At 45.9% G+C, this 20,309-nt stretch overlaps 1 protein-coding gene across 1 annotated transcript in view; it reads left to right on the top strand.

The window, feature by feature from the left end:
- VIT (vitrin) overlaps window positions 1-19,222 on the top strand; it is a gene marked incomplete at its 3' end in the record, with an annotated part of 96,676 nt that extends 77,454 nt beyond the window's left edge. Inside the window, exons 10-13 of the mRNA XM_081254306.1 lie at window positions 4,164-4,267; window positions 8,227-8,453; window positions 14,729-15,242; window positions 19,044-19,222. Coding sequence (XP_081110432.1) covers window positions 4,164-4,267; window positions 8,227-8,453; window positions 14,729-15,242; window positions 19,044-19,222 — 1,024 coding nt within the window. The remainder of the gene's footprint in view (window positions 1-4,163; window positions 4,268-8,226; window positions 8,454-14,728; window positions 15,243-19,043) is intronic.
- Between the last annotated feature and the right edge of the window lie 1,087 nt (window positions 19,223-20,309).

The raw sequence follows: 20,309 nt of genomic DNA, 5'->3' as shown, positions 1-20,309 counted from the left end.
GACTGAAAGCCAAAAAATTTACAGTAGCACTACCCAGGGTCAAGAAAATGTTAAACCCTTCCCAGCTAGTGTTTCATTATACGGAAAATTTGCATATAATTATTTGTAAGAAACTTATATACTAAATTGGGTACCTTGAAACAGAAACATACATAAAACAAGTTTATATACTGATCTATTGATGAAAATGTGACCAGAGGCCCACAGGAACATAATCCCATATTTTCCCTAGGAGCAATGGCTCAGAACTTGCTAATTTGATGTTTGCAGCAACTTTACGTAACATAACTATCGCAGATAACAAGATTTGACAGTACATGTAGTATGGGAAAGAGGTGATCAATCACTCCACAAAACGATCGACATGCAGACAGCCTCATGAGCAGGGAAACACTATGGATGTGACTAGGTGACTGGCTTCCACATTTAAATGCTTTTTCTGTAAACACTTTTGATAGAAAATTTTATATTTTTGCTTTTGAAATTATTTGTCTATGAGCAATGCTTAATTTATGATAAGCTATGATTTCTTCACAATCGTCAGACACACTCAGGAAATCTTTCAAAGTGAGAAAATCTAGCCTCAAAATCATTTTCAAATGTAAGTAGAGTTAACAATTTTCCAGTTAATGGGGCATATATAACATTATGTTTGGTAGACAATTACGTAGTTGTTATTGTCAATATCAATTTTGCAATTTTCTATTTTATAGCTAATAATACTTTTGTTGTTTTAACTCATTCTTTTTTTTTTTTTTTTTTTTTTTCTCCAGTCCCTGAAAAGTTCATATTCCTTGGTTACCAAGGGTAGATCCAGACTTTGGGGACTCTGAAGCTTATGTAGCTTGGGACTCTTTTAAGAAAAAGAACACAAAATTACAAATACAAAATTAGGCCCCTTGGAAGAAGTATCATTAGCATCCAAGTTAATCCGCCTCTGATAGGCACTTAGCACCTGTTGGATAAAACATCCTCTGCAGAGGCCACTGTGGTGCAGGAAGCCCAGGTAGGAAGCTATAGCCATTGTTCAGGAAAGAGAAGATCATAGTCCAAACTTGAGGATGGAAAGGATGAGAGAGACACAAGAAATATTTAAGGAATGCATATTGCTGGGATGACTTGATGAGTCAGAAGAGGGACTACAGAAGGGGATGTGGGTGGTTTGATGGAGCAGATACAGAAGATAATTGACTTCAGTTTTGGAAATATCAAAGCCAAGGAGCCTGTGGACCACACCCAGGGCCCTCAGATGTATGGAAGTATTCCAGACGTATGGAAGCCTTTTTATTTATTCTGAGGTTCAAGAGAGAGGACCGACCAGTGTGCACAAAACAGCTGTTGGCATATGAATGGTCGGTGAACCCCAGGTGGCTGAAGTTGATGAGCTCCCCCAGGGTTGTGCATAAATTAAGAAGGGATGCATGAGGGAGATAGCACTGCCGGGAACATCAGCATTTAGAGGTAGAGATGCACAGAAGAGGAAAGAAGAAATGTATGTCTCTTTAATACTGTTAATGGAGTGCCTGCAGGTACCACATACTGTGCGAGGTGTCGTGAGCTAGAGGAAGCAGTCAGGCACAGAGGTTGTCAGCTGGGGCCGGGGCCCAGGGAGACAGGTAGCTGGAGCTTGGAGGGTGGACACAACTGGGGTTTCCCAGATGAGGGAACCGATGAGCAAAGGCACAGGGCTTGAAAACCAGGAAATAGTGAGTAGCTCATTCTAAGTAGAATATAGGTGAGAGAGAGAACGGTATGAGCCTGCTAGGTTGGAATCAAGTTACGGATGGGCTTTGAAAGCCAAAATATGAAGTTTAACAATAGGAGTCTCGGATGATTTTGAGCCAAGTTTTACAGTTAGAGCTGAACATGAGGAAGGGTTCTCTAGCAGACAGGCATATACCCAGCATTGCAGGGACTGACATAGAGACTCATAATAGAACCAGCAAGAAGTAAGGGGGCCTGAACTCAGAGTGTTGCACAGAAACACAGAGGAGGGGATAAAAGCAAGTGCTCCAGATAGAGGAACTTAGGAGATGTGCCTGACAGGTCCCATGGGTCCTATGACTGAGCAAGTAAAGATGGGGTCCAGGTTTTGAGCCTAGATGGCCGGGGGGCAAGTACAGCAGTTACTGAAATTGATCTGTGAGAATAGAAACCGGAAAGCCCTGGAGCCCCAAGGGAAAGAAGACTAACCGTGAAAGTACTAGAGTTCCTTCGCTGTGATTCCCCCTCCCTGGGCCCTGAGCAGTGGGGTGTGTTAAAGCAGCCTCGGTTCGGTTCGCAGCCTTCGCATGTGGCTTGATGGTGAGGTCGAGCTCAGCCAGAATGCCCACATTTCTCTGTTCTGCACTTTGCTTTATTTTTGTTGTTCGTTTGTGTTTAATCCTAAACTAGAACTTGGTTTTCACCTGGTGGCTTTTCATCTGGTTGGATTTTTCCCCCAACACCCACCCTAGTTGAGCTTGTCTTAAACTTTCCTTGTCTTCGCTGAAGGTAGTTGGTCCTCCCAGTTTCACATCACCTCTCGCTTAGAGAAGTGGACTTCTGGGCAGTTTGCTTTGGTTTTGCCCAAGAACCTGCCTGTGTCCCTCATATTCACTAATGAAATGGAAGAGAGAGGGGCCTCCTTCCAGCCTCTTTCAGAACTCTCCTCCGACATAGATCACCTTGTGATAGCTAGAAGGGTCGGATAATAGGGTCGGAGCAGGGGAGGGGAGGGAGGCAGAGGATGTCTCCTCTCGGGTCCTGGGGACCTGGCTTCCTGGTGACTGCACTGCCAGGTTCCCCAAAGGACTGGCTGAGAATCCACTGTAGGGCCCGGGAATTCCCACCTGAAACTGCCAAAACCTGCTTCTTCCTGGATCTACTCCAGGTGTTTATGGAAAGACTTGCTTTTAAAGGTCTCCTTCTCCCTCTCCTTGAAGACGTAGTAATCTGCAGCCAGGACCAGCTACATAATTTGCAGTTCCACATTTTCAAAAAGTATTAAGAATTTCAAGACAGCAGCATCAGAGCATTGAAGCAAGTGCAGGCTCTTTTGGAGTTTGGGGCTCCGTGTGACCTTAGAGGTCACACCTGCACGAAACGCTGCCAGTGGCTGAGTGTCAGTGCTTCGAGAGATGTGATTTCACTGTGCATCCCCACTTCATCCTGAGTGTGACCACACACGTCCACCCCACGGAGCCCTCGTCCCTCCCGACACACCTGCCACCTGGTCATGAAAGGTATTCCACACCCTCCAATCAGCGGCTCCCAAGCCTGTTAACCAAGGAGACTCTGCTCTAGAGAAGGGTTCTCATTCTGTTTCTCCTCTTAATTCACTCCAACTCCTCATCAGCTAACTTTTTCAGCCTTCAATAAAATAGATGTTGACCTTCCGGGTAAGAATTGAATATTCTCACCCAGTCACAGGAGCCACAGAGTGAGAAAGATGAGGGGATGTCTTCTCCCTGACACGGCTGTTAAGATGAAGTTCCAGTGCTGGGGTAACCCGGGGGTGGCTATCAGCTGAGACTCTCTTCCTGGAAAGGAGGGTCTGGGGCAGCCTGGGGACATCCTGACATTTGCAAAATCCCACTTGACAGCAGTCCTGCTCTTTTTTTTTTTTTTTTTTTTTTCTTTTCGGTACACGGGCCTCTCACTGTTGTGGCCTCTGCCGTTGTGGAGCACAGGCTCCGGACACACAGGCTCAGTGGCCATGGCCCACGGGTCCAGCCGCTCCACAGCATGTGAGATCTTCCCGGACCGGGGCACGAACCCGCGTCCCCTGCATCGGCAGGCGGACTCTCAACCACTGCGCCACCAGGGAAGCCCATAACTGCTCTTTAACAACACAACACAAACACAATACAACACAAATGAGGAAACTGAGGCCCAGAGAAATTAGATGACTTCTCAAGGTCACACAGCTAGGAAACAGCATAGTCAAAACTAGAACCCACACCTTCGGAGCCCTGAAACAGCCCAATCTTCTCTACACACACTGTGGAGGACCCCGTCCTCCCATTACTTCTGTCCACAGTGGGGCATTTTATAAACACCAGCTTAAGGCTTTGAAGCAGCTTCCATTCTGTTCATATCTAAAACAATCAGCTCTGATTTCTGCTTTCCTCAAAGTGTAATAACTTTCCAGCTAATTTTTATTTCTTGTTCTGAATCTTCAGAGACAACCCTGTTACCCAGTTTAATCTCAAGACTCACATGAATTCCCAGGATCTGAAGACAGCCATAGAGAAAATCACCCAGAGAGGAGGGCTTTCTAATGTAGGTATGTGATCCAGATGCCAATCTTCTTGCTACCATGGTTCTCTTTCTGTGTGGTCGTCCGCTAACATGCTAGATAGAAAAAGGAAAAGATCAAAAGAATCCATCAAGAAATGACTCACATAATATCTGTATCTTTCCTCAAGGATTATCATGGATTCAGGGGGCAAAAATCATTACCACACACATGCTGGAGAGTTCTAGCACGCCTGGTTCCTCAGTATGGCAGCTTTCTTCAGGACAAGTAGAACTGCAATCATGACTATCCCAACTGTTCTCCAAGTCATCAATTATTTTTCATTATATTTTGTAAAAACTTTTTTTTTTTATAAAAATAAGTAAAATTTGTAACCAGTTCCATTCAGGAAGCTCCACAGTGCCCTTGGGAGTCTTTTTCTAATCAGCTCCTGTTATAGTAATAACTGTGCAAAAAGAGACATGGTCTTTGTTTCAAGCTGAGTCTCTATCTGATCCTTGGTGGTGGTGATGGGGTGGGGTGGCAGTGGGGTACCAGAATTCCAAGATCTAGTCCTCAATGGGGCAGATCCAGAAACTCCATTTTATCAGTTCCCCAGAGGTGACCAGGCATTAGGAAACAGTTTCACACGAACCAAGCTCAAAGGCCACCAATGAGCCCACGCCAGTGTACTAATTTATAAATGGTAGTCTGGTTTTGGGGGCACTGGGAAGGCTGTCCACTTCTTGGGGAACCTGTCTGTACCATTGCAATCCAGGGAAATGGAGAAGTGAGCCACAGTTGCTTGACGTGGAGTGTACACAGGGAATAGAACTATCTTTGAAGGATCATCTTCAAAATTACAGTAAACCTGATTAATTATTTCCCTCTCCACCTCAGTGTTTGTCTCTGTAGACCAGTATATTAGTATCTGGCAAATGAAGAGCCTTTGATCTCTGAACAAGTCTAGATAAACACTGGCCAAGTCACTGCTATCCAAGACACCAAATCAGTATTACCTCATCAGGAACATGATGGAATTGATGTCTGATTTTTCAATTTAATACTTAGATCAGTGAAATTCCAGTAATGTATCATGGAGTAAAACTTTAAAACTTCAGGGGCTTCCCTGGTGGCGCAGTGATTAAGAATCTGCCTGCCAATGCAGGGGACATGGGTTCGAGCCCTGGTCCGGGAAGATCCCACATGCCGCGGAGCAACTGAGCCCATGCGCCACAACTACTGAGCCTGCACTCTAGAGCCCTCAAGCCACAACAGCTGAGCCTGTGTGCTACAACTACTGAAGCCCAAGCACCTAGAGCCTGTGCTCTGCAACAAGAGAAGCCACTGCAATGAGAAGCCCACGCACTGCAACGAAGAGTAGCCCCCACTCGCCACAACTAAGAGAAAGCTCGTGTGCAACAACGAAGACCCAACGCAGCCAAAAATAAATAAAAATTTAAAAAGAATTGTTTAAAAAATTAAAACTTCAGAAGACATTGTTTCTTTGATAGGATTAATAAAATCAGCATACCGTCCGTCTTTCAGTGGGTAACATGTTCTATCTCTGCCCTGTATTGATCTGGGTTTGGGTTTAGAGAACTGAACCCATTCCAGCTGGTTTAAGCAGAAAGGGATTTATTTCAGAGCATTAAATGGTTTTGAGAATTACTGAAGAAATGGATTCTAGGCTGAGCTTTCGGAGGTGGCTTCCCAAGGCTTCCTGCAGAACCAGGACCTCCAAGGAGCTCTACCTCTTCCAAGATCAGGAAATTGCTTTCTCACTTCTGCCACCACAGCCTCTTTAGGAATCTGCTTCAGCCAGGAAGCCACCATGATCAGGAAGTTTCTGCTATAGCTGCCAGCTACAAAACCATGCCTTGCCTGCTCCATTCACAGCCACAGACTGAATGCTCTGCACCCTACATTCTCAACACCAAGGAAGCTGGTGACCAAACATAGGCGCCTCTGCTAACACTTCCCTGGAGAAGTCAAACACTCTACAGACTTGTCAGCAGAAACAGCAGAATCAAATCTCATGTGTGTGCATCATTTCATGAAACTAACACAAATCCAGAACTAGCTGCAAGGAAGTCTCAACAATGTAGTTTTCAGATTTCCGGCCTCTGCTTTCAAGACATGCTGGAAGGTGAATGGAATATGTATTGAGCACAAATTGACCATGACCTCCAAATTTAAGATTGGTGGGGTCAAGGTGATCTTCTGATGGCTCCCTGTGCTCTGTCTACAGGCAGTTAACATTAAACCAGGGGGGACTGCTGGGTGCCTTGGGCCTTGAGGGAAATCAGCCCTGTGTGTGAAAGCAGTTCTCAGCAGCCAATGTTTCCCTTAGCAACTGTGTTCTATGCAGCCAGCTCACATGGGTTCTCCAAGACATTTCTCTAGCAACTGAGTAGGTAACCATTTGATCCTTTCACTTGACAGGTAAGATTATACTAGCCAGTGGAGCCAGGATGCTGGCCAAAACCAAAGGAGCATTGAGTGTAATGTCATTAACGCTAATGTCTTAAGAAGGTAGCTCTTAACTTTTATTTTGATTGGGGACCCCTTTGAAAGCTATGGCCCTTGTACCCAAATAAATACTTATTTACACAAAATACTGTGTATAAATTCAGGGGATTTGTGGGTACTCACTCCCAGTGCCCCAGGGGTTCAGAGGGCCCAGGTTAAGTGCCCTACCTTACTATATGCAGCTATGCTGACTCTAGGGTGACCAGTCATCCCAGTTTGCCCAGGGGCATATGGGCTTCCAGTGCTAAAACTGGGAAAGTCCTGGAAAACTGGGACAGTTGATCACCCTCCTTGATTCCAAAATATTTCATGAGACCCTAGACAGTGTGAAGTATATGGTTGAGAAAGCCATGCTGGAAGGCTGTGCTATCCCCCTCAACTGTTGCTCTCAGCTGAGGCAGGTTGTCGTCACGGAAACCCAGGCCCAGAGGCCCCGAGTGACCCACCCAGGCCCACATGGCCAGTAGACGGCATAGCCAGGCTAGAACACCTCTCTTAGTTCTTAGTGGGTGCAGCGCATCCCGAGCCAGCCAGACCTGTGCCCCTGGTGGAACTAGACACAAGATTCCACTGAACCCAGAATATAGCCTTCCCCACCCAGCAGCTGCTGGAGCACCGGGCTCACCCCAAGCCACCGTAGCCCAAGGAGAGGCTCCCGTCACTTCAGCTCCCCCTACCCCTCACTCTGGGAAATGGCGCAGGGGCTTAGTGAGGTTGGTTCCAGCACCCAGGCAAAGAACGGACACTTTTGTTCCTATCAAAGTTTCTCTCATCTACTTGCTGGTCTTTAAAACTTTTATTATTGTTTGAATTTAACTTTTAAACTTGAAGTACAGTTGATTTACAATATTAAGTTAGTTTCAGGTGTACAGCAAAGTGAGTCAGTTATATAGTTTTTCAGATTACTTTCCATTATAGGTTATTACAAGATATTGAATATTGTTCCCTGTGTTTTACAGTAAATCCTTGTTATCTATTTTATGAATACTAGTTAGCATCTGTTAATCCCATACTCTTAATTTATCCCTCCCCCCATTCCCTTTCCTCTTTGGTAACCATAAGTTTGTTTTCTATGTCTGTGAATCTGTTTCTCTTTTGTATATAGATTCATTTGTATTATTTTTTAGATTCCACGTGTGATATATAATATTTGTCTTTGTCTAACTTACTTTACTTGGTGTGATAATCTCTAGGTCCATCCAGGTTGCCGCAAATGGTGTAAAACCTTAAAAAAAAATAAGAGAATTAGAAGTTAAAGGCTTAAAATGAAACGGGAGGGAAACAGCTAGTGGTGATGGTTCCATGATATTGTGAGTGCATTTAATACTACTGAACTGTACACCTAAAACTAGTTAATGTGATTAAAAAAGAAAAACAAGCCAACAAGGGAGGGAATGAGTATTTTTCTGCATATCTTTATGCTGCTATGATCAGTTCCATGATCACTCCAAGCACGAGTTTTCTTTTTCTTCCAGGCCGGGCCATCTCCTTTGTGACTCAGAACTTCTTTTCCAAATCTAATGGAAACAGAGGCAGTGCTCCCAACGTGGCTGTGGTGATGGTGGATGGCTGGCCCACAGACAAGGTGGAGGAGGCATCAAGGTTTGCAAGAGAGTCAGGAATCAACATTTTCTTCATCACCATGGAAGGTGCCTCTGAATATGAGAAGCAGTACGTGCTAGAGCCCAACTTTGCAAACAAGGTATGTAAGTGGGAGACCCACCCAACATAAGAATTCCCTGCACTTTGAAAAGCTGTAACAGCCATCCAGGCTGTGTCTCTTTTTCCTTCAAATGGGTGTTAAGCTCACTTCTAGGTAGAAGGGTCTCCAGTGAGAGACTAGTAAGTCTGGAACCTGGAGTTATCCTCTCAAAGCAACCCCCAGCCCCACGACAACCACCATGTACCTGATGAACTGAGGCCCAGCATCAGCACCTTGGGAGGAGCTCACAGTAAAGACTCCCCTGAGCTCCTCCTATAGCCCCAGGGGACCTCAACTGGGCAGCCCAGCAAGCCTTCACACGGGCATGCACATGGGAACACATGCACTGCAAGTTAACTAATCTGATAAACAATAAAAAGGTATTGAATCAAGTCAGGGAGATCAGGATTTTGAACTCAGCTGCCCCTCAGTTCTGCGGAAATATCTGGCAGGAGATGGGAGCAGAAGAGATGGGGATCCAGGCCCTCACACCCATCCCCCCAAAGCAGCCCATTTTTTGTATATTTTGTACAGTGGGACTCCACATAAACCTTCCTTCAAAGACAGGACCCCAGGTTTAAAAAGGAAAGGAAGAGAGAGGGAAGACAGCAGAAGCAAGAAGAACTATAATCCTGCAGCCTGTGGAACAAAAACCACATTCACAGAAAGATAGACAAGATGAAAAGGCAGAGGGCTATGTACCAGATGAAGGAACAAGATAAAACCCCAGAAAAACAACTAAATGAAGTGGAGACAGGCAACCTTCCAGAAAAAGAATTCAGAATAATGATAGTGAAGATAATCCAGGACCTCAGAAAAAGAATGGAGGCAAAGATCGAGAAGATGCAGAAATGTTTAACAAAGACCTAGAAGAATTAAAGAACAAACAAACAGAGACGAACACTACAATAACTGAAATGTAAACTACACTGGAAGGAATCAATAGCAGAATAACTGAGGCAGAAGAACGGATAAGTGACCTGGAAGACAGGATGGTGGAATTCACTGCTGCAGAACAGAAAAAAGAAAAAAGAATGAAAAGAAATGAAGACAGCCTAAGAGACCTCTGGGACAACATTAAACGCAACAACATTCACATTATAGGGGTCTCAGAAGGAGAAGAGAGACAGAAAGGACCCGAGAAAATATTTGAAGACATTATAGTCAAAAACTTCCCTAACATGGGAAAGGAAATAGACACCCAAGTCCAGGAAGCACAGCAAGACCCATACAGGATAAACTCAAGGAGAAACATGCCAAGACACATAGTAATCAAATTGGCAAAAATTAAAGACAAAGAAAAATTATTGAAAGCAGCAAGGAAAAAAATGACAAATACCATACAAGGGAATTCCCATAAGGTTAAGAGCTGATTTCTCAGCAGAAACTCTACAAGCCAGAAGGGAGTGGAATGATATACTTAAAGTGATGAAAGGGAAGAACCTACAATAAAGATTATTCTACCCAGCAAGGATCTCATTCAGATTCAACAGAGAAATCAAAAGCTTTACAGACAAGCAAAAGCTAAGAGAATTCAGCCCCACCAAACCAACTCCTCAAAAAATGCTAAAGGAACTTCTCTAAGTGGGAAACACAAGAGAAGAAAAGGACCTACAAAAACAAACCCAAAACAATTAAGAAAATGGTAATAGGAACATACATATTGATAATTACCTTAAACGTGAATGGATTAAAGGCTCCAACCCAAAGACACAGGCTAGCTGAATGGATACAAACACAAGACCCACCTGTATGCTGTCTACAAGAGACCCACTTCAGACCTAGGGACACATAGAGACAAAGTGAAGGGATGGAAAAAGATATTCCATGCAAATGGAAATCAAAAGAAAGCTGGAGGTGCAATACTCATATCAGATAAAATAGGCTTTAAAATACAGAATGTTACAAGAGACAAGGAAGGACACTACATAATGATCAAGGGATCAATCCAAGAAGAAGATATAACAATTATAAATTTATATGCACCCAACATAGGAGCACCTCAATACATAAGGCAACTGCTAACAGCTATAAAAGAGGAAATCGATAGTAACACAATAGTGGGGGATATTAACACCTCACTTACACCAATGGACAGATCATCCAAAATGAAAATGAATAAGGAAACAGAAGCTTTAAATGACACAAGAGACCAGATAGATTTAATTGATATTTATAGCACATTCCATCCAAAAACAGCAGATTACACTTCCTTCTCAAGTGTGCATGGCACATTCTCCAGGATAGATCACATTTTGGGTCACAAATCAAGCCTCGGTAAATTTAAGAAAATTGAAATCATATCAAGCATCTTTTCTGACCACAACACTATGAGATTAGAAATGAATTACAGGGGAAAAAAACGTAAAACACACAAACACATGGAGGCTAAACCATATGTTACTAAATAACCAAGAGATCACTGAAGAAATCAAAGAGGAAATCAAAAAATACCTGAAGACAAATGATAATGAAAACACGATGACCCCAAACCTATGGGACGCAGCAAAAGCAGTTCTAAGAGGGAAGTTTAGAGCAATTCAATCTCACCTCAAGAAACAAGAAAAATCTCAAATAAACAAACTAAACTTACACCTAAAGGAACTAGAGAAAGAAGAACAAACAAAACCCAAAGTTAGCAGAAGGAAAGAAATCATAAAGATCAGAGCAGAAATAAATGAAATAGAAACAAAGAAAACAATAGCAAATATCAATAAAACTAAAAGCTGGTTCTTTGAGAAAATAAAATCGATAAACCATTAGCCAGACTCATCAAGAAAAAGAGGGAGAGGACTCAAATCAATAAAATTGGAAATGAAAAAGGAGAAGTTACAACAGACACTGCAGAAATACAAAGCATCCTAAGAGACTACTACAAGCAACTCTATGCCAGTAAAATGGACAACCTGGAAGAAATGGACAAATTCTTAGAAAGGTATAAACTTCCAAGACTGAACCAGGAAGAAACAGAAAATATGAACAGACCAATCACAAGTAATGAAATTGAAACTGTGATTAAAAATCTTCCAACAGGGCTTCCCTGGTGGCGCAGTGGTTGAGAGTCCGCCTGCCGATGCAGGGGATGCGGGTTCGGGCCCCGGTCTGGGAAGATCCCACATGCCGCGGAGCGGCTAGGCCCGTGAGCCATGGCCGCTGAGCCTGCGTGTCCGGAGCCTGTGCTCCACAATGGGAGAGGCCACAACAGTGAGAGGCCCGCATACCGCAAAAAAAAAAAAAAAAAAATCTTCCAACAAACAAAAGTCCAGGACCAGATAGCTTCACAGGTGAATTCTATCAAACATTTAGAGAAGAGCTAACACCCATCCTTCTCAAACTCTTCCAAAATACTGCAGAGGAAGGAACACTCCCAAACTCATTCTATGAGGCCACCATCACCCTGATACCAAAACCAGACAAAGATACTTCAAAAAAAGAAAATTACATACCAATATCACTGATGAATATAGATGCAAAAATCCTCAACAAAATACTAGCAAACAGGGGCTTCCCTGGTGGCACAGTGGTTGAGAGTCCGCCTGCCAATGCAGGGGACACGGGTTTGTGCCCCGGTCTGGGAAGATCCCATATGCCGTGGAGCGGCTGGGCCTGTGAGCCATGGCTGCTGAGCCTGTGCGTCCGGAGCCTGTGCTCTGCAACGGGAGAGGCCATGACAGTGAGAGGCCCGCGTACCACAAGAAAAAAAAAATACTAGCAAACAGAATCCAACAACACATTGAAAGGATCATACCATGATCAAGTGGGATTTATCCCAGGGATGCAAGGATTCTTCAATACACGCACATCAATCAATACGATACACCACATTAACAAATTGAAGAATAAAAACCATATGACCATCTCAATAGAAGCAGAAAAAGCTTTTGACAAAATTCAACACCCATTTATGATAAAAACTCTCCAGAAAGTGGGCATAGAGGGAACCTACCTCAACATAATAAAGGCCATCTACGACAAACCCACAGCAAACATTCTCACTGGTGAAAAACTGAAAGCATTTCCTCTAGGATCAGGAACAAGGCAAGGATGTCCACTCTCACCACTATTATTGAACATAGTTTTGGAAGTCCTAGCCACGGCAATCAGAGAAGAAAAAGAATTAAAAGGAATCACTACTAGAGCTAATCAATGAATTTGGTGAAGTTGCAGGATACAAAATTAATGCACAGAAATCTCTTGCATTCTTATACACTAATGTTGAAAAATCTGAAAGAGAAATTAAGGAAACACTCCCATTTACCATTGCAATAGAAAGAATAAAATACCTAGGAATAAACCTACCTAGGGAGACAAAAGACCTGTATGCAGAAAACTATAAGACACTGATGAAAGAAATTAAAGATGATAAAAAAAATTTTTTTAAAAAGGAAAGGAAGAGGATAGGAGGGAGGGATGGGGGGATGCCCGCCAGCTTTAGTGTTCTATGTCTCCAGATCTACTAGGGCTCAGCTCCCTGCACGAATCCTGCACTTCACTGTCCTTGAAATTCTCATCTCCCTTAACCTCTAGGACACGGTGTGGCTCTTACTTCATTTGCTCTCTCCTCTTTTCTGTCTTGTACCCTAAGTGTAGACTTCCCCAGGGCTCAGTTCTTGGCCCTCTCCTCCACTCTCACTAGGTTTTCTCCCTCCAGAACCTCTCCCAGGGCCACAGCTTCAGCCTTTGCTCACAGGCAGTGACACACTCATATGTCTCCCTCCCTGGTCTCTCCGGAGCTCAACAGCCATTTGTTTCCAGCTGATTGACTAGTCTCCACCTGATGTCCCCAAGAACCTTAAACATTACATGCAAAATGCCAAGTGCATCATCTTTCCCACCCAAATTCTTTCCTCCTCTGGACTGTACATACGGGCCCCACAGCTGTCTCAGAGTCACCCCAGGACACCCTGTCAGCTCCCATGTCACATATCTCACATCTGTCCACTCTTTCCCATGCCCAAAGCCACCTCCCCAGTTCAAGCTACTACTTTACATCTATTATTTCTCCCTCCTGGGTCTCTCCAGTTTAGATTTCACAATGAAGCTCATGTTTATGACGAGTTTTTCCAGTCCTGTGGGGTCCTTGCTTCAAATCCTTCATTATTCCCTATTCCCAAGGTCTTCTGGAGTGTGGTCCTAACCCAGCTTCCCAGCGTATCTTCCTAGCTCCAGCCACCATGGCGTCCTGCTGTGACTTACTCAGGCTGCCTGGTGGGGCATCCCTCCTCTCCATCCGTTGGCTACAACTCAGCTCAGCCTCAACACCCACCTCATATGCCACCTAAGCCATGGAAAGTTTTATGAACCGCATTAGGTTTTTACAAACCAATTAAAGTATATTTCCTAGGACATTTTAAAGTCATTTCTTGTCTTAAAATAATGTTTTAATTATACACCTTCGATCGTAGCCATCAGGTCTGTGATTCTCTCTGTGACCCACGCACACCCACCCCGTCCCCCAGAGAGGCAGCGGCCAGGGGGAAACGGTCACTTCCAGGAACACACCGACCAACTTGCTCAATGTTTATTTGCAGGTGCCTTGAGTTTTTTTCTGGAACAAACTTGGGCACAAGTAACTATTAAGTTGCCTGGAGACAGGCTTGTCCAGAGGACACAGCTTGGGTTCTACGAGCAGACAGATTTGTGTTCCAGCCTCAAGGATTCAAGGGATGTCACTTCACAGCTGGTCCTCAGTTTGTTCCTTCATGACAAGGGGGTTATAATTCCACCCTGTAGGGTTAAGGTGGGGGGTTAGTGAGATAATCTAAGAACGTCTAGCGTGGTGCCTGACACATGTGTGGAACCCCCTTCCCACTGGATGCAGGGCTGCTCTGGAAACAATTCTTTAGCTATGTCTCATGCGTGCCTTTTGTTTTCCCAATCAGGACTAAAGTTTTCTTTAATCTCTCCTGGGTTGATGCCCACCAATGCCAACTTCATGGCTGGCTGCCAGTACAAATGAACAGAGGGGCCTGAAGAGGCATAAATATGAAGCTGAAACCAGTGATTTCCCTCTCCCTGTGGATTTGCTTGACTCATGGCTCTCCACAAAAGCAGAGACCTGGCTGAGGGCATGGAGTGAGTCCGGGGATAACTTGACGGGTCTCTGCCCTGGTGAGCACCTGACTGGGTGAACCAAGAAGGAGAGAGCGCACTAGGAGGCCTGGTGCAGAAAACAAGCATCTGCCAGCTCCTTCCCCCACCCTGGGGGTCAGGGGTGTGGCGAGGGGTCGTGGCCAGGCCCCTGACCTGGCGGGTGGCCTCCCCCTGTCTTTCAGGCTGTGTGCAGAACGAACGGCTTCTACTCCCTCAGTGTGCAGAACTGGTTCAGCCTCCACAAGACCGTGCAGCCCCTGGTGAAGCGGGTCTGTGACACCGACCGACTGGCCTGCAGCAAGACCTGCTTCAACTCGGCCGACATTGGCTTCGTCATCGATGGCTCCAGCAGCGTAGGGACGGGCAACTTCCGCACGGTTCTCCAGTTTGTGGCCAACCTCAGCAAAGAGTTTGAGATTTCCGACACAGACACACGGATTGGGGCCGTGCAGTACACCTACGAGCAGCGGCTGGAGTTTGGGTTCGACGTGTACAGCACCAAGCCTGACGTCCTCAACGCCATCAAGAGAGTGGGGTACTGGAGTGGTGGGACCAGCACGGGGGCTGCCATCAACTACGCCCTGGAACAGCTCTTCAAGAAGTCCAAGCCCAACAAGAGGAAATTAATGATCCTCATCACTGACGGGAGGTCCTATGACGACGTCCGAATACCGGCCATGGTCGCCCATCACGAGGGTAAGTGAGCCGGTCTTGCTGACCAGCCTGGGGCTGAGCATCCCTCTGGGGCTTGGTAGACCAGTGGGACAAGGAAGGGGCTGTCTCTCTATGCGCTGGTTTTGCCTATCACCTAAGAAACTGTTGAGAACTGCAGGGAGAGTGTTAGGGGTGTAGTTCCACACTGCAGGCCCCACTGGGCAGCAGAGAAGGGTCAGGCAGGGGGCACCGTGGTTGCTTCCACAGTGTCACGGCAAACCACAGCCTGTGGGTGACTGCGGATGTTAACGTCCCACACTGAGGCAGGGCACACCAACATGTGACACATTGAGGAGGAATTTGACTCATGGCTTTCATCTCCATGGAAGACCACAAAATTGTGTTAGAAATTTGAAGAAAATGGATGTTTTAAAAGAAAAGTGCTTTTTTTTTTTTTTTTTTTTGCGGTATGCGGGCCTCTCACTGCTGTGGCCTCTCCCATTGCGGAGCACAGCCTCCGGACGCGCAGGCTCAGTGGCCATGGCTCACGGGCCCAGCCACTCCGCGGCATGTGGGATCTTCCCAGACTGGGGCATGAACCTGCGTCCCCTGCATCGGCAGGCGGACTCTCAACCACTTCACCACCAGGGAAGCCCAGAAAAGTGCTATTTTTGTAAGCAACTGCTAACCAGATATTGGAGGTTTGGGGGAGACCTCAAAGAAATTTTCATTCAAAATATTTAAAGAGATATTTCCATATGAAAATTTGGAAAAGGGCAACAGAAAGTTTACAACCATGAAAAGTGAGCAAAGTATTTTTGTAAGTATTTAGAAAATCGGTCATATTTAATGCTTTTTGACAGAATCTATGTATAATCAGTTTTGAAAGTGCCACAAAATACCAGGAAAATACAAACAACCTGGAGAAAACCCCAAGTGATAGTAATAATAGTAATGATAACAAAAGTAAACTGAGTGGTCAGTGAACCAAAAACCTGTAGATAAGTACTAGTGAACAGACTCACTCATTGTGGGGGGAGTTTTCTTGTCTGCCTACCTTAAACTTGGGTTCAGGTGCAAGATTTTCCATATTCTTTAAAGCTGCATTTAATCCTTCTTGAAACAAGGAGTGGTGTAAAAATAAAAAAGCCTTTAGGAACCAGCAGTTCTGGCTTCTGGAAACCAAAGTAACCAGATACCAGGCTCAGACGGTCTTCCCAGTGATTTGCCCTGGGGGGAGCGCTCATAATGGTGGGATGGCAGGTGGCCCGCAAGCCGGCCTTCACGGGGCTCCCTGGGCTCATGTCAGCAGAGGGAAGATGCTTGACGGCTCAGAAGCAACCTGCCCGAAGTTCCAAAGTGAGTGGGAGGACGCAGGTGGGGCAGCTCTCGACAAGCCCAGGGCTCTCCTGCTTTTTCCAAACGTCTGGTCCCACTCATGTTCAGCTCCACTCACTCATTTTCCTAGATGCCCCTCCTTTGCACCTCACCCAGAGGGTAGCCTTGGCCTCGACAAGCCCAGGGCTCTCCTGCTTTTTCCAAACGTCTGGTCCCACTCATGTTCAGCTCCACTCACTCATTTTCCTAGATGCCCCTCCTTTGCACCTCACCCAGAGGGTAGCCTTGGCCTACTCGTCAGGAGAAGTGAAGATCAAGGGAGATGTCCTGGGCACTATCAGGGCTGTTATGTTCTGGGCAGCTTTAAAGAACAAGCACCAATAGATGCAAGTGACATGGAAGCACTCAGCACTGTGGGAGTGTCCAAGTCGAGGCTGGGCTGCCAGTAGAAATCTCTAGTACTGCTTATGCTGTCTTTACTGGGGGGCAGTCCTTCCATCTTTGAACAGAAATGAGGGCTTAGTCAGTCTGAGCCCCATTCTGCAGCCAAGCTGTTCCTGCAGCCACTTGGCAGGGGTCTAAAGCCCAACACTGGCTTTTCCCAATGTGGACAGTGTTCAGAGAAAAGACACTGGAGAGGTAAGAGAAGGAACTGGCAGCTTAACTTCAGCTCAACGAGCCACAATAGAAGAACAGCTTAAGGACTTCCCTGACAGTCCAGTGGTTAGGACTCTGAGCTTCCACTGAAGGGGGCATGGGTTGGATCCCTGGTCTGGGAACCAAGATCCCTCATGCCGTGTGGCACGGCCAAAAAAAAGGCCAGCTTAGACCAGAACCAAGTGAGGTATGGATGGCTCTCCAGTCAGCAGGATAGGGCACCTGCAAGATGCTGGAGAGAGCGATGTGGGCCCTGTGAGTGGCTGGCGGAGGAGAGGCGCCTGGCCGGAAACTCTCACCCAGGCTCTGCCCTCCGTCTCATGGCCATCTTGCTAACCCCACCCTGGCCAGCCTGGATGGGGCATGGGGGTAGGTCAAGCTCCCGCTCACCAGGCAAGAACCACACAGCAGGCAGTCTGTTTCCCCACTGAGAACAGATCCCTGCCCTCCGAATTCCTCTCCTCCCTGCTCCATGTTACAGTCCAAACCCTTTCATCCTACTATACTCGTTCCCATTTGCATCTAGACCAGCTCAAGCCCCTCTCTTCCTAAAAAGGGAAATAATTCTCTCTGACTCCGTGTTCTAGCTCCGGTTACCACCTGCCTCCTCTTTATAGCCACACTTGTGCCGCCCCGCATCTTCATTTCTTTTTCACTCTCAACTCACAGCAACTCACTTGCTTTCTTTGGCATCTACTGCCCTGCCGCTGCTCCCTTCAAGCTACCAATATCTTGTTTCTGTTTCTTCTGAATCCAAAGAGCGCTTTTCCCTTTCATCTTCCATGACCTCCTGCATCAGTCAACACCGCCCGCCACTTCCTTATCGGTAAACACTTACTTTTCTGTGGTGATGGAGCAGGTGCTGGGTCACAGCTCTCCAGGTCCTTGTGCAAGCAGGGTTCCCGCACCGGGAATGAGGTTGGAGCCTATGGCTTATTAAGTCACCCTCAAGCCTAAAGTAATTCAAGGCCACCGTTTTTTTGCCTAGGTTTACAGTAGAGAGTTTATTCGCAAGGCAGACAGGAGAATCAACCTCAAATCTACCTCCCCAAGGGCAAGGAGCTCGGGGTATTTATAGGATAACAAGTAAAGGAGCAGGGCGGTCTGAGGCGTGGGGAGTGTGATTAGAAAAAGGTGTGGAAGTGTTGTTCTGCGCAGGCGTAACCAAGCTACAGGCTTCTGCCCTTGTTCTAAAGGTCACCAAGCGGGCACTCGCGCATGCCCCGTTGGAGGATCAGTGGTCCTATCCTGTCTTAACCAGCTCAACTGAGCTAGACGCAGCTGACGCTAAGGTCAGCTCACAGCTGACTCCAAGTTTCTTGAGTACAACTTGGACAAACATCTTACTGTTTAGGCTACGTGCCACTTGGAGGACATGCAAGTCTTAAAACGACCTTGATTAGTGAAGGCAGGTGAAATGGATTTGACTATCCATAGTTTCATTTTCATTTAAAAGATCTCGAACCGACTTTTGATGCATATAAGACTGAATTTTGTGCGCCTCTACACACAGAGCAAGTGTGTGCCATGTGGTGCAATCTGCACCTCACCAAAGTTTCACTTGTCCAAATGTCATCCCCATGCTTCTCCTGGACATGAAATTCTTATCATGCATTTAATCCATTTTCCTGTTTTTTCTCTCCAAAGGATTGTAAACTCCTATGAGATAGCAACTATACCAACTTTATTGCTGCTGGCATACAGCAGATGTTCATGCTTTGGGCACATTTCTGATTTTGGACTCGGTTGCCTTCAAGCACAATGGCCAACAGGGCAGCAGGAAGGCAAGGATTCATTTCAGTACTTTCCCTTGGGGACACTTGCTTCATCTACCCTTTGTCCCCACAGGAGTGATCACCTATGCCATAGGCGTGGCGTGGGCTGCACAGGACGAGCTGGAAGTCATCGCTACTCACCCTGCCAGGGACCACGCCTTCTTTGTGGACGAGTTCGACAACCTCTACAAAGTGGTTCCCAAGGTCATCCAGAACATTTGTACAGAGTTCAACTCACAGCCTCGGAACTAAATTCAGAGCAGGCAAAGCACCAGCAGATGCCGCTTTCCCGACTGGCTCTGGGACAACCCCCAACGCTTTATGGGACACACGTGGGGCAGCAAGGCACTTAGGGCTTGGAAACCCATGTTGTTATTTTTCTTTGCCAGTGTGGTTTTTCATACTTCGAAACACGGAGTTAGAAAGGTGATCATAAATTTGTAGAATGAGCCAAAATAATACATTGTTATGGGAATGCTGGGGATTTTACATTTTGAGAATTGTTTTAAAAATAAAAACTGAGACTAGAACACAGCACTTACGAAGGCTTAACTAGAGCTTTTGTGAGATTTGTAACATTTTTATTTCCCATTAGAATTCTGTAACTCTCCACAAGTTTCATTTTTGTCATGACAATATAGGAGATGCTTAACTACATGTTTGACAGGATTTCATGCAATCACTCTGACCGTGTCGTGGGTAGTGTTCACAGGGTTTGTGGCAGGGCCACCTCTCTGCTCTACTCATGCCCCAGAGCACCTGCCGTGCACTCTCTCCTGGCCCAAGGTGACAGCGCACCCACGGGGGTGCAGAGACCAGGTGAGAGCAGCATGGCAGCGCCTGACTTACCTCCCTGTTCTCTATTATCAGAATCACTGTGTTCCTGCAGTATATGGAGCAGTTGGGGAACGGCCCTGGAGGACCACACTGACCTGGCTTTAAAAGTGGTGCATCAGGCTGGTGCAGCCACTCTCAGCCCGAGCTGCACATTAGAATCACTTGAGAGTAAAATGCTTGTTCCCAGGCCCCACCCTAATCCAGTGAAAGCTGAGTCTCTGGGAAGGGAGCCTGAGCATTGGCAGGTGGTACTGATGAAATGCTGCCAGGATTGAGAACTACTGAGCTGCCTCGGAGGGGTCAGTGTTAGAGCTGTTTCCTGGGAGAGCCCCTGTTTATGCCTGTTGTTGTGAGTCCCATTTACTTTAGCATTTGTCTTGCATATTTCATTTGTTAACTAGATACTGTTATTAATAGTTGCATTAAAATAAGCTGGCATGGGTTTGGTTGAACTCCACTTTTTTTTTACTTCTGGCTTCTACCAAGGACTCATTTATTAGGA

This window comes from Mesoplodon bidens (genome assembly GCF_964165515.1).
Source record: "Mesoplodon bidens genome assembly, chromosome: 14".
NCBI lineage: Eukaryota > Metazoa > Chordata > Mammalia > Artiodactyla > Ziphiidae > Mesoplodon > Mesoplodon bidens.
Note: the sequence above shows the minus strand (reverse complement) of the source record. Positions and strands in the feature narration are given on the sequence as shown.